The sequence below is a fragment of the Diceros bicornis genome, chromosome 37 (genome assembly GCF_020826845.1).
Source record: "Diceros bicornis minor isolate mBicDic1 chromosome 37, mDicBic1.mat.cur, whole genome shotgun sequence".
In the NCBI taxonomy this organism is placed as follows: Eukaryota; Metazoa; Chordata; class Mammalia; order Perissodactyla; family Rhinocerotidae; genus Diceros; species Diceros bicornis.
The window spans coordinates 14416816-14432312 of NC_080776.1; the positions used below are offsets into that span (position 1 = coordinate 14416816).

Genomic DNA, 15497 nt, shown 5'->3' on the forward strand with positions numbered 1-15497 from the left:
AATCTGAATCTTGAGTGGAGAGATGCCAAAATCCCATATGATGGTCCATTACTTCCAAACATCAAGACCACCTCTGTTTCGCACTGCCCCAAGCTGCTCTAAAGTCCATTCGTGCTCTTTTCCCAGCCTGTCTTTCCATTCTTCCTTCTGAACTGTACTTGTTTGCCAGAGTAGGTTTCTTCTGCTTACAACTAAACAAATGTAATATGATGTAACACCAGGAGGAGCACCTATAACAAGGGACTATTATTTCCTCAACTCATCCTTATTTGGATTTGAATGGTCTTAAAAGAGAACCCCTCATGGAGTCAATGACTCCTGGAATTTACGTTTAGTAAATTCATGTATTACTAATGAATTCCAACATCATCTCATTGCATAAAAAACACATGAGGCATCATGCATCTTGGGCATGGGGGACTTAAGTACCTTCTTGGTTTCCCGAGGTGATAAACTCAACGCAGCGCTCATCTCTAATTTTCCATTACGCCTAACTCATCCCTCTCCTATGACACCAGAGCAACTGGGGCCCACAACTAAGTTTATGTCCACATTTGCTTTCATTGCTGACACTCCACATACTGTAATTTTCTCTCCATAGGAGGTGCTGGTTGTATTGGAGGTACTGGCAGAGCCCTAGAGTATACGATAGATCAGACATTCTCAGATCAATCTCTAAGCCATTGCTAGCCCCACATAGCCTTCCTTTATTCTGCCATTTTCATCTTGAGTCACATTTGCTATATTTGTAATATTAAAACTGATTCATCTACATTTGCTTGTAGAAATAACGTAGTCACACCAAATAATTTAATACTATAGTAACAATAGAAACTACCATTTTTTAATAATTTACCCCATATATGCTGATAACAGTTATTGTTTGTATACTACTACTATAATCATCAAATGGTCCATGATAAGTATTTAACACTTCCTCTCATTGAATATCCATATCAAGTCTAGAAGAGATCGTCATTGCTTTAAAGACGCAGAATCTTGGATTCTGAAGAGTTGCTCAGCAAGTTGGTGGCACAACTGATATTTCAACCCAGCTCAGTGGGACGCCTATGGTCCACTCCACTCCAGTCCAGAAAACAGAAAAGCATTTTTTCCTGCTGGGAAGATTCTGAACTACAGCTGTAGTTTCAAGTACTATTTCTGTGTCCTTTGAGAGTTTCTGCAGTGAAGGACATTAGGCTAGAGGCCAGTGTGAGGTCACTGGGCCCCTCAGGGAAGGAAGTGGCAGAGACAGAGGACAAAAAAACATTTATAAGAGGGTAAGGAGCATGAAGAAAATGAAATAAAAAGGAATATTAAGGAAACATATAGTGAATGCTAGATAATGTTTGTGTCAAAAACCACAATGGAAATTGCCACCCATTGCGGGAATCTCTAAATGCATAAAGTTTTGTACCATGAGCACCGTCTGGGAAATACAAAGAGCTGTTCGGATCATGGTGTGACTTCCTATCCATTGTGGCTCTCTCCCTCTCTGACAAATGGTCCACCTCCTGTTCTGATAGTTGTACAGGGCATGTCATGGAGTCAATGCTGCCGCATTTGGCAGTTCTCGCACATCTTGCCTCTCTCCTAGCTAAACTCTTCTTCTTCTCTTAGCAGCCAGCCTTGAGGAAAGTCAGCTCTTTCTTGGTTAAGTTGCAGGTACCTCTCCTGAGACCATTTTGAAAGCCTCTTCTCTGTAGCTACCTGGCCCCAGAGCTGCCTCCTCCCTATTGCCGCAGCCACACCCAGAGTCCTCTGATCTGGCCTGGGTTCTCAGACCAGACCAAGTTTCAGTTTATGCTTCTCCATTTCTGTGGTCCGGACTGAGTTCAGATCCCTCCCGTTACTCCTGCTTCTTTGCTTTCTCCAACCTGACCATTCATAGTTTCCAGCCCTATCTTCCATTGTATTTCAACCCTGATTCAGTCTCATTACACTGTTTCCTGCAACCATCACCCTGGGACCCCTTCTTGTGCTTCCTTTCAGCTAACCGGCTCATTATAAAATAGCCTAAATAGGTAACCGAATGTTTGTATAAAACAAAATGTCACAGTAAGTAAGGAAGCACAGATGACCAGGGAGAGAGGCTGTTCACATTAGCATGGAAGCGTAAAAGCTAAAAATGGACTTGAAAGACAATAGCACAATAGATTTCATAAAATGATGTATGTGGGAGATATGTTAAAGATGTTCAGATTAGATCCTCCATCTGTAGTTACAATTTTCTGTTCAAGTGCTAACAGGCTATTACTAAAGAGGATAGCAAGCATTTTCGTGCATATCCAAAGTTTTCCAAATACGTTGAAATCCTGCAGATAATGATCTACAAGACAAAGTAACAACTTAAAAATAAAGACTCATATTTATTTAAATAAATTTTGTACTTTTTTTCTGACTGTACAGAGCTTGATATAATCATCAACTTAATCGCGTATTTAATCATTCCAAATTAGGACATGTGTTTAGGAGGGAAATTGTCTTTTCATTGACTTCTTATGCACCAGAAATCCTACTGAACGATTTGGGTAAAAAAATAAAAATAAAAATAGAAAGACAGTTAAAAAGAAAACCTTCAACTACAAAACAACACACACACTTCAAAAATTAAGGGAAGTAGTTCTACTTGATGATTTAACAAGTAAGTTTCATTTCCTTGAACTTGTATAATACAATTGCATTCTCTCATCTTGTACATTGTCTGTGATAAGCAGATTAAAAATTTGTAAAGGCATTTCTTAGACAATATACTTGAAAACTGGATTAATAAGGGAAATTTCCAAAACAATTACAAATTCCAACGGAGTTAAATGAAAAAGTTGAAACAACATTTGAAGAAAATAGAATCGACAAAATTGTCAATCTGGGTCATGAGAGTATAAAGTTTGGGTTGTATACTTTTTAGGAAGTCATAGTCTTTTCTGGTTAAGCATTCTAGATTACCATGAAATTAAACCATTTCTAAATTTGCCTTAGAACAAGACATGGTTTGTGGAAATCAAAATCTACATAATCATTATAAAAACAGAGAATCTATGATAATTATCTGCAGCAATCATTATTTCTTTTTTCACTACAATATATGAGCATATTCAAAAATTCAAAAGAAATCATTGTTTTATTTTCTAAACTAACTTTAGGCCTCATCTTCATTTGTTGGGCATTTTGTCACTTGAATCTCTTCTTCCTTATCACCTATCAAGTCATCTCTAAGGCCAGTCTAGGGATGTTGTTTTAGCTTTTAGAAAGCTTAGATGAGCGTGCTGTGGAAAAGTCTAAACTGGCTTTGGGTGGGCTTTGGTTAAGTTGAGCTTAGGTGGGGGAGGAAAAAAACATGACATTTCTAAGGCAAACTCCTTCAACACACAGAGCGATCTGGGATCCCTGAGCACTCGGCTTGACGCAATTTAGAGTGTCTACTGAGTGGCTCTGTTATGGAAAAAGGTTCCCAGGAGGAAGGGGTCACCTATAGTCCATTGGCTTCAATTGTTGCAGTCACTGAAAAGACAATCTCACTACAATTATAACCCTCTTCCCTTGTCCTTGGTTTTATTAACACTGCGTAACACTTGTAACTTATAACTCTTCACAATGTTCAAATCATGTTCAGAATGAACATGACCATATTGAATTCCAATAAGCAAACTTAAGACAGGGCAGATATTGCTATGAACATTTCATGGAAGGGGAAATCGAGGCTGAGAGTAACCTGCCCAAAGTCATATAGATGGTAGGTGAGAGTCAGACAGAATGACACCCGAGGGCTCTAATTATGCATTTCACTTTCTTGGATTCTCTTTTTTTCCAAAATGAAAACCACATCTCAGGATAATACTTAAGGATGAATTGAGCAATCCCTTACTCCACAGAAGAGACAACCTGTGAAAGCAGATATGCCTATCTTACGCAGACCAAAAGCAGGCAACAGTAGCAGGAAAGTCCCCAGTGCCTTCCATGGAAGAAAGCTAATCACTGTATGAATGATCTTAATTAAATGTGAATGCATAGCTACTGAATGCTGTGGGAAAACACTCGTCCTTGCTGGCTGCTTTCCCCATAGCGCTCAGTAGCAATACCCTCAAATTCAATTAAGATAATTCATAGAGTCATTAGCTTCATTATATGGTGAGACACCGGGGACTGTCCTATTGCAAACTGTATGTGTGGTCTGCGTGAGATAGAAATCTTCTTCTTCTGTGTGTTGTCTCTTTTAGTGGACACAAGAAGAAGTAAATCTTACAGTGACATAACAACAGAACTTCTAAATTCCACTGAGAGAAAGGAAACAGGGAATTTACGTTTTTTGTACTGGTCTAAAGCTTAAAATAATCTCAAACCAAACAAGTTTTTCAAACACTTGTCCTCTTTAACAGGCTGATGGTAAACCAGTGTAAGGGTCTTATGGGGCCAATAGAGAAGATACAACTGGGCATCCATTTGGGGCCAATAGGGACCAAGAGGTTAGGTTCAAGACTCTGTATATTCCAGTTATAAAATGCTAGGTGGAAAAACCACAGTACATTCCATGGGAACAAGGTCCCGGTCTCATTTGTCTCTGCTTCCCAATGGGAGATATGCACTCCTGAGATACTGAGAGATAAACCGAACAAACAGCAACACAGCACCAATCCTATCAAGCAGACTTCTGGTAAATTCTATTTACGCTAAATTACCACCAAATAGATTGTAAGTATAAAGAGAACCACTATTACTTGAGATGGAGTACTCTTATACCTGATTTTGACCTATCAAGGGTTAAGATACTACTCATTAATTTGATTATTCATATTTATTACATGACTATTCATAAATAATCATTATATTATCATGCATATCATTTTTTAAAAAGCTGCTCTATTTCTAGATTAAGGATTTTTATATGAACAAAAAGATTATTTACCCCTAGAGCAGTGGTTCTCAATCGGGGATATCACCCTCCCTGCCCCAGGGGACATCTGCCAATGTTTGGAGACGTTTTTGATTGTCACAACAGGGGAGAGTCTGCCACTAGCATCTAGTGAGTAGAGGCCAGGGATGTTGCTAAACATCCTATAATGTACAGGACAGCCCAGCACAACAAAGAAATCTTGGATCCACAATGACAGTAGTGCTGAGGTTAAGAACCTCTGCCCTGAAGAAAGCAAGCAAAACTTGAACCATCCTGTAAAACGAACATTCCTGTAAAAAGAGTGATCCAATAATGTTGCAGCTGTTTATTATATAAAGTGGGCCTTTCACATTACACATGAATCAGCGAAGCATTCTGGCAATCGGCTCTGCTATTCAACCGTTGGTAGTTCTTACAGATAGAAATCTAGAATTCTGTAATAAGTACATGTCTCCAGAGCTCTCCTTTTGTTTGCAAACAATAATAAGGCAGAAACATTTTTATCAATAAACAAAACCAAATCTTTTTAACCTTTAAAACATTAATTTTACTCTCTTCCTTGGCTTATTTAATCCAATACTTATTTACATTTTCTTTCATATTTTAAATTGCTCTTTCTAAGAATTTTAAAACAAATAATGAGCGGTACATGATAAAAAGAAAGCAGCAATATTTTTTTAAAAAGCACAATTATATACAAGTCATCATTTGAGGTCTTAATTAAGGTGATTGTAGTCTTTTCTTTAAAAAAGAGAATATTCTAGTAATAGTTTAAATATTTAAATCCTCTCTCAATATGTTTTAAAATAATGATGTAAGTAATTCCAATAGTCCAAATATTCTAGTAATGTTTTAGCTACTTAAATCCTCTATCACATTTTAAAAAAATATAAATAATTCAAAAATAATGATGTGGGTAAAAGAGGATATTTATGAGCCAAATTGAATATTCTGTTCCATCTAAGAATACCACTCCAGAGCTAATTTTTTTTTAAAGCATTGAAGAAAAAAGATGGAAAGCAAACATAGATTCAGATACCTACAGAACTAAATCTGGGGATTCCTTCTTGATTTACTCTCCTTATTGTTCGTCTCTTCTTCCAAAATTCACTGGGCTCCCGTCTAAAAACCTTGCCTCGGAAGCTCATTGTATTGCTGTCATTTGAGTCGCAAAATATTTAAAAATATCAATTTCGTTAAACCTCTTCTTTGAAACTTCACCAGGCCGAACAAATCTTTCTTCTCTGGTAAAAAGGGAAATGCTCATGCTACATTAACATAACTCAACAGAAAGGAAAAGAAAACCCACAAGTTACCGCTTCCTGTGAGCAACTAACAACCAGCTGTTCAGATAGGCTTTTGTGCCTGTATTCACTCTAATCACCTACTTTAAAGCAAGACAAAGATATAAAATGACTCTGGAGGTTTAAGAGAATTGCTCACAGCTAAATAAACCATATGATGCAAAATCACCCATGGAACCAAATCAAGATTGAATCAAAGAGCTAATTTATTACAGGGCTCCATGTCTGACACTCAAATAGCCATCTGAACTTTATCATTCTAGCTAGATCCCAAAGGTATACTGTAATAATATACCTCAGGTCCAAGAAGTCTTTTTAAAGCAGTTGCTCATGTAAGCGTAGATTAAATTAGTGGTCTTCCTATTGGGAGTGCCCAAGACAGTCACTTAGAATACAAGGAGAAAATACTAGAATCGTATTTATATTGGTTATCTAAATAAAGAAATTTATATTTTACTAATATTTAATATAATACACATTGTCTTGGACTCCTTGGTTCTCTATGTTACACGGTTACAAATATTCAAATAGGTAATTCCCTAATCTTTAGATCTTTACGCACTTTCTTGGGGACTATTTAAAAGTGCAACTCTCCCCTCACACCCACCCGAATGCTCCTTCCTGTTTTATTTTTCTCCATGGCACTTACTAGCATGTAACTCTGCTGTACATTTTACTAATTTATTTTACTTATGATCTGTCTTCCTCCATTAGACTCAATGTTTCACGGGTATGGGGATTTTGTCTGCTTCATTTACTGTGTCTTTGGTGATTACAACAGTGCCTGGCGTCCAGAAAGTTCTCAGTATATATTTGTTAAGTTTAATGAAAAGATAAACAAGGGACTTAGATTTATTGTGCCGAACAATGAACCTTATCCCATTTGTATATTGTGTTTTGAAATATCAGCTATTGATAAGAACTATATAATTTATAAATAAACATAGACTATGGGAGTGTAGTCAGTTTTTTTCTACTAGGTGTATGAGATAAATATTTGGAGGCCCCCAGAGTAGGAAATAATCGATTAACCATTAGAAAGATTGGTTCTAAAAACGATTGTTGTGTGAGACAGTCCTCCAGTTTCTTTAAGATTCTGTTTCTTCATCTGCAGGATGAACCCACTCAGTAGTGGTCCCCATGAGTGTGATGAAGATGCTACAGGAACACCTGTTTGTCCATGAAGCACTACGTGGGTTATAAAGATGGTTGAAGGGATATTTCCACTGAGGACTGGTCCCCATGACTACTGACATAGAAAATACTTCTTCCAACTCCCCTAAGAGGTGAGTACTGAGGAAGGAATATCATGAAGGGAGTAACTGTGCCCCCTCCTGTATCAGGGAGGGTCAGTTCCACAGGCATTTGTCGAGGGGACCTTTGTGCAATGCACAGTATGATGTGCATCGTAGATACAAACAAGACACTTAACCAGAAGAGCAATTTCAATGCAAAAGATCCTCAATATTCTGGGAGTTTTGAACTTTAAGAAAGAAAGATAACAAGGCTGCTAATTAGCTCACAGATTTTACTCAAGTCCTGGCTGGAAGTAGGATTTAGGCTACAGTGGGAAGGGGGAGAGTGGCAAGAGGAGGGGAACGATGAGTAAACATGTTGTGGTTTTTGTGGAGGTTTTTGTTCTAGAGACTTGTCTTCTCTTTCTAGAGCTCAACACATTCAATGGTACAGGCCCATGTTGGCTGCCACGTATGATGCAAACTTACACCCAGAAGCGAATGGTCTCCGGTATCCTGGTGGCTTTTTCTCAACTTCCCTCAGGTCTTTACTCAAATGTCTCTTCCTCAGACAGCCTTCTCTGATCATTAATGTAAAACTGTGGCCTCCTCCCCTAAACACCTCTGACGCCCTTCCCTTGCCTTTTTTGGCCATAGAGAAAATGGAACAAGACATTTTCATCTCACCCTAAGAAGCCACTTCTGCAAACACAGTTCTGATTCTGTATTGCAGTCAGCAATCCTCAGGGAAGATCACTCAACCAGCTAGTTCCAACAACCACGGCCTAAATCGATGTCATCTGCTCCTTTAATAAGCCTTCTCCGTTATCACAATTGCTTTTTACCGACATAGGCCATTCCCTTTTCCCCAATAATAACTAGATTTAGTTGAAGTGCATACATATACCCCAGACTCAAGCCACTCATACACTTCTACTTGTCATGCAGCGATTTGTGCAAGACAAATAAAAGAGATCCTGATTATTCCTTGTCCAAGTACGAAGACTGAGGAAACTCCTTTCGAAAACTATGAGAAAAATAGCAAGATGCTATAAAAATAACCACTGGGGAGGTAAACTATATCATTATTCTGTAATTGGCTTAAGTAGGCAACCTGGGATTCCACAGAGCAGAAGCCCTTTTGATCCATGGCCTTTGGATATTTAGAAACTCCACTGTATGTCTTTTGCTCTAAACAAATTTCACTCTCTAAGTAACTCTTTGGCATCATGAAGATTCTAGCGCATGCAGAATCTTCAGAGCTAACTTTTTTCCTTATAGGATATTATGAGAGTCTACCTCTGGGTCACCTGATTTCCTGGGGTAAGATTATGTTTCTATTTTAATAGCTGAAAATAGTATTTTACAACCTTTTTTGGATCATGGGCCCATTTGAGAATCTAATAAAAACTATGGATTCCTCAAAAACATCTAAGTACTTAGAAAATGTGCACGCGTGGTCAAGAGCCACAAATCTCTGAAGTTCGTCTGTGGACCCTCTCATCCGTGGAACCCTAAATCCATAACTCAGAGTTTTAGAAGATTTAGAAGTTTCGGAAGATATTCTGTCTTATAATGAAGCACTTAATAATATTGAGCAACTCCTAAGTGACTTCCTCTCTTTCTGCTATTTGCATCTAGTCTCTTCTCTATTCCTCTTTAGACGCCAAGGTTCTTTATCCTGGAGTTCCTCCCACTCCTTGACCTTTGCAATACAAGAATGATGCATTTCTCTCCTTGTTTAGCTGTTGATCGTGGCTCCTTTAAATGTTGGCAAAAGGAGGTATTGCCAGGCAGCATACAGAGATATCAGATAGACATAACTTGTGGTGACTGCAAAGTAGGGGAAAATCCAGTAGCACGGAGTTCAGTGTTCCATGGGGTGGTACCATTGGGGCCCTCTACTGGGCTTTGCCTTTCTTGGTTTCAGACCAAGTCTGTTTCTCCAGCATTCTGTGATACCCCACACCATTCCAATAAATTTCCTTTCTGCTTAAGTTCAGAAACATGTGGGCAAGCAAAAAACCTCACTAGGACAATGGGCAAGAATGGGCAATAAAGAGAAATCAGAGATTGATTGGCTCAACCACAAGGAATCATTGTTAAGTTCATTGGAAAAGAAATCTGATATCAATAAATGATTAGAATTTATTAAGTACTATACTCAAGGCATTGCTGGGCTTTATGAGAAATACATAACATTCCTTTAGCCTCAAGAAGCTTGTACCTGACAAAGGAGTTCACTAAAGTTTGAAGGAGTCTGGAAAAGCTTTATAGTAAAGACAGACTCTAAGGAAGGCTTTGAATAATAGGCGAGAGTCAAATAGATGGGAGAAGGGTAAAGGATATTCTAGGAGAGGGAATGTAGCATAGAGAAAGTACAAGACAGAATGGCGAACCATGGGATCTGCAGTCCGTTTGGATTCAAATCCTAGGTCCACCGCTTCCTAACTGTGTGTCCTTCAGCCAATCACTCACCCTCTCCAGGCCTCAGTTTTCTTATCCGGTAAAATAGGAACAGCACGGCAGCTACCTCGTAGAATTGCTGAGAGGATGAATTAAAATTTCCTAAAAATTCCAACACATTGTTTGGTACATAGTAAGTATAACTATTCATTATTACAAAAGCTAAGAGGTAGCCCAAAACAGAATGTTTAAGTAAAAGTTACATGTCCAGCCTGTCTGCAGCCAAGGGTTGAGTAAGATAGAAGAGGTAGAAACAATGGAAAATAAAAGCCAGGGACCAGTTCATGGAAGGCTTTGAACGCCATGATAATGAATGTTAAAATACCAACACATTGGAATGTTTTGCACCCTGAGAGCCACAAGAAACCCCTGAAGGATTTTAGAATTACAATTAAAATAGTGCCTTTGGCAGATTCATTTGGTAGCTGCCCATAGGTTGGACTTGGAGGAATACAGTCCAGAGACAGTTTGCATTAATCCAAGGATTAACACAGAGTGGTGGAGGGCAGATAATTGGCAATAGAAACATAATAACAGATTTCACGGAGATTATAAATGAAGATCTGGCAATTAAAGGGAAAATGAATGATGGCTGAAATTTACTGAGCCAGTACTAGGTGCTGGGCACTGGTCTAAGTGTTTATAGTACCTTATTTAAACCATGTAACAACTCTGCAAGGTAAGTATTATTATTACGGTTATCATCACCCCACTTTTACAGAGGAGGTTACGTGAACCCTGAGAAGTTATACAATTGTCCCAAAGTCCCAGAGCAAGTAAGTGGCACAGCTGGGACTCAAGCCAGGCAGTCCAGCTTCAGAGCCCACGCTCTCAACGCGAGAGAGAGGTTCACAGATGCCAGCAGATTTCTGAGTTCGGCCGTCAAGGAAATGGATAATCTGACTGAGGGACACAGGGTGGCAAGAAGAGAGGACTTCTTTTCCTACTAATACTGATTTAGACATGTTGAATGTTGGGTCAGGAAAATAGGGAAATGGGCACGTCCAGCACCATTGTTACACGTGTGCCTGGAATTCAGAGAGAGTCAGGACCAGAGATGCGAAGCTGAAACGCATCAAAAGAGTTAAAATTGAAAGTCTAAATGTAAATTGAATTTTTGGAGAACAGAGTAGCATAGAACTGAGAACACAGTCTTGAAGTTCTTTTACATACGACAGGTGGAAGGCAATTTGGGAAACTGAGAAGGCACGGAGATAAAGGGGGAAAATACCAGGGTGGTGCAGCCTCCAGATGCACTGGGAGGGGAGTTTCAGGAAGGTGGTACATGGCAGGAAGGTGGTACATGGCATCCAGGCAGAGATGGATGTAGGAGCTGAGAATGTCTAAAAAGACTCAGTATGAGAGATAAGCAAAATGAAAACTAAGGACCTTGCAGTCTTGGTTCCAGATAGATCTATATTTGAATCCTCTTCAGCCATCTATTAGATGACTTGACCTCCAGCAAGTTACTTGACCTCTGTCTGCCTGTTTTCTATGTATACAATGTAGCAATTAGTATATAGCTCATAAGACTGTTGTGAAATAATATATGTTAGTGCCTGGCATTGAGGAAAAATACATATATGTGTATATATAATAGCTAAGATTCCTATATGTGCATATATGTAAACTATTATTATTGAAAGATTGGTATTTATCAGGTCTACATAAGTATGTATTTAAGTATAGGCACACCTATATGTGCATATGAATGCACATACAAAATAAACAAACTCACACATTCTTATATATGTATATTCAAATACTGGCCCCATGGTGTCCAGACAGAGAAAGTAAGTTTGCAATTTTCAAGAGATAAGAGTCTGGATATTTGCAATTTAGTTAAGACGGGAAATCTTAATCATGTTTTAGAAGAAATAGGAATTTGAATGCTAAGATGTCAGAAATTTGAGAAAAAGTCCTGGTAGTCTGTATTAGTTTTCTATTGCTGCTGCAACAAATTACCACAGTGAGTGCTTAAATCAACACACATTTATTATCTCACAGTTTTCGTGGGTCGGAAATCCGGGTACAACGTGGCTCAGCCAATTCTTTGCTTGGAGCCTCACAAGGCTGAAATCCAAGTGTCATCAGGGCTGTGTTCCTTTCTGGAGGCTCTAGAGGAGAATCGGTTGCAGGCTTAGTCAGGTTGTTGGCAGAATTCAGTTCCTTGCACTTGTAAGACTGAGGATCTGTTTCCTTGCTGTCTGTCAGCCAGGGGTCATTGTCACCTTCTAGAGGCCACTTGCATTCTCTGGCTTATGGTCCGTTTCTAAGCCAACAACAATGAGTTGAATCCCTCATACTCTGAATCTCGCTGACTTTTTCTTCTGCCTCATCTCTCCTAACATCTCTTCTGCTGCATCTCTGTACTCTAGCTGGAGAAAAGTCTTGGCTGTTCATGCCTCATGTGATTAGACTGGTTCCACCAGGATAATCCAGGATAATTTCTGTATTTTAAGGCCATCTGATAAATAATCTTAATTTATATCCGCAAGGTCCCTTCACAGCAGCACTAAGATTAGTGTTGACTGAACAACCAGAGAGTCTTGGGGGGGGGGGGCGCATCTTTAGACAACTGTCACCCACACAGTCTTATTCTGGGCTACAGCTTGGTTTTTGTGTTTATCTTTTAAAAACAATTTTCACACCAAGAACGTACTGAGAAGAAGGTGTAGGTGAGGACAATAGTTGGCCTTTGAGTGTTGTTTCCACTGAGCCATGAGGCGGGACGCAGGTTGCAGTAGAGCTAAGAAATGAGTGAGAGGAAATAAAAACATGGCTTATAGATCACTTCTTGGAAAAAACGGCCAGTGAAATAAAAGTGAGAGAGAGAATGATAGTCCTGGGGAGGGAGAGCAGAACCAAAGAGACAAATTTGGAAGACGAATAGCGGTGGAGAAGTAATCAAATATATAAACAAAGAAAACAAAGGCAATTAGCTAAAGGTAACAGGCTACGAGAAGGTCGTCTTTAAAATGTTTAATTATGTTTGCACGATATTTGAATAGGCTGTACAATCGGCAAATGACATCCTTGCTGAATCTAAGACACCAGAGAACAGAAACTTAAGTTTCGTTGACAATGCATCTAAACCTGCTTGATAAAAATTACCCAAAAAGTACCGTTAGGAATTCAGAGTAACTGAAAACTTGGTGGTTAAGATTTAGACAGTTACACACGATGTCATACTTGAATCTGCAAAGCCTAATTTGAGCAACTACTAAAGCACTTCCTGTTCATTTCCCCCTGCCTTTTTCACTGCCTGTTCATTCCATCTTATCTTTGTTCCAGTTTATTTGACCTGTTGAGCTTTTCAGGATTTGCTTCCTTGTAAGAGAACGTTTAGATAACTCATTTTATTTCATTGTTTCTCTCCCATTTCCAATAGATTTCTCCTTTGCCCATGGGTTTGTGTGCTGGACAGCCTTTCTCTCATAGGACAAAACAAGGCTGGTCCCCAGTGCATCTCTGGGTTCAGATCCCCACTGTACATCCTGTTTAAGGGAAGTAAAGCACAAGGAGCAACTTCCTCCTTCACTGTGGTCTCTCCTGAGCCTGGCCCCCGGCAGAAATGGCTTCAAGCCAGTAGCACCGAGGCTCACTACTTCCTGCTGGAAAAGTCAGGACTGAACAGCTCAGAGTTACTGACCAGAGAGCCTTAGATATCACTGGGGAGTTTAAATGAACACAAAACAACTTCCTATTTCTAAGAGCAGAGCTTTTAGTGGGCAATGTCTGTGGAATACAACAGTGCTTCCTGTCAGCTCACCTCGAATCCAAATCCAATAGTATAAAATATTTAGAAATTTCATGCCCAAAAATGGAAACAGACCTCAGTTGTGTGTGTGTGTACTATGTGTGTGTGATGTGTGTTTGTTGCACGCTTGTTGTGTGTGTGTACATGTGACAGTCATAAATGATCTTTACTGCATTAAAATAATTTATAGTATTCCACTCATAGCCCTTCAAACATGTATCAAGTTGTAATGATACTTGTTTATACTATTGAACTTAAATAGGTCTCAGGAGGTAAGAATTCCCACTTAATCAGGATTTGATCAAGAACTCATTTCTTACAGAGTTTAGTAAGCCCATCTTAGAATCTAATAGAAATCAGGGAAGGGATTATACTTTTTTCTTTTCAATTGTGGACTTGATCATCAGTCACAGACTTCCACCTGGAAAAATGCTGTAGGCTGGAGATACTTATATATCTTATCAAAAAGTATCTTAATGCAACATTTAAGAAATGAGGAACACAGATTTTAGTGTTTACTTTTTCTCAGTTTCCTAATAAGTATTTAGGTATCTATCACTCATGTTGAAGTTTTTTTGCTACTTTATGGTAAAGGCATCCAACCATCTTTAAGAAGTTAGCTTGAGTTTGGTCTGTTGCAAAATGGGAAATCCCTAAGACGCAAGCATTCGTCATCATGGAGACCACACTGTAACTCACACCCCCTTGCCACCAAGCTCAGAGCCAGAGCCTGACAATATGACAATAACAGCAAAAATATCACAGCTATTATATGATGTTCTAAGCTTATGCTTCATACAGGTATATACACAGCTGGATTGTTAATGCTCTTTCAAAAGTCATGCAGCTAATTCTTCATCTAGAATACAGTGTTCTTTTCCCATTAAAAAATAATCAAAGCAAAAGCAACACCTTTTTCACTGGAGTATTATTCCTCTATCTTTTAAAGAAAATGAAAGCATTCTGGGTTGAGGCAGATGATTTCTTTCACAAATGATCACACACAAATATCACCTCCCAGAAGATGGGAGTTGAGGGTCTCTGAATCAACGCTATTATCTTTGCTTATATAGGGACTACTGTTCAACAGTCATTTCCCCCTAGAGACATAGGCATTCTCTCTGCTGGCTGGCTTGGATCCCACACCAGCTTCCCACTGCTGGCAAAGTTAACTACAGACCAGAGATATTTCTTTTATCATAAACCAAGCACTCAAAATTGCCCTCCAATATTCATTCCAGTTGCTAATTACCTTGCTTTCAATACCAGCATCACCCACTGTTTAATAATTACCCTGAAAATCATAATTACCCTGAAAATCACATTGTACACACAGGTTTTACGGCAGGGCCAAGGTCTTTCAAATCTGTGAGGCTCTAATGAAAACTATTGGTTAATTTATATAACATCAGCATTACCTATGTTTTACTTGTGTGGTGGTCTTTTTGCTGCAGAAGGATGTGTCTTTACAAAGGGAGGGTAATAAAGCATTCTTACCTAAGCGATTTTGATGAGGAAACAAATTGTCATGTAAATGCCAAACCCTGAGCATACATGCAACCGACCATTCAGACCAACAACTGCTTGCTAGTGGATCAGACTGTTGGCCCAGGTGCAATCTTTGCAACCAGTCCGCCCCACAATCATTTCTTTAATGGCATCATAATATCACAATACATAATACATCTTTTAAGGCCTCCGCCAGGAGAAGGCCAAGCTAATATAATACTTGGATTTAAGCATTTAATGCTTTGCATTGTGGAAGTTGGAGAATAATGGAAGGGTCTTGGTTTTTCAATCAAGAGCTTCTTTGTGTTTTGTGGAGAATTAATTGTTGGATT

The 15497-nt window shown here is 38.9% G+C and overlaps 1 protein-coding gene across 2 annotated transcripts in view; it reads right to left on the reverse strand.

The window, feature by feature from the left end:
• DOCK10 (dedicator of cytokinesis 10) overlaps positions 1-15497 on the reverse strand; it is a 262692-nt gene that overhangs the window by 160824 nt on the left and 86371 nt on the right. The window contains exon 1 of one of the 2 annotated variants that reach the window (XM_058533108.1): positions 5935-6104. The exons of the other annotated variant lie outside the window; for it this stretch is intronic. Within the exon in view, the coding sequence (XP_058389091.1) occupies positions 5935-6039 (105 nt within the window). The 5' untranslated portion in view covers positions 6040-6104. Of the gene's footprint in view, positions 1-5934; positions 6105-15497 lie in introns of those variants that run through there. 2 annotated transcript variants of the gene reach the window in all.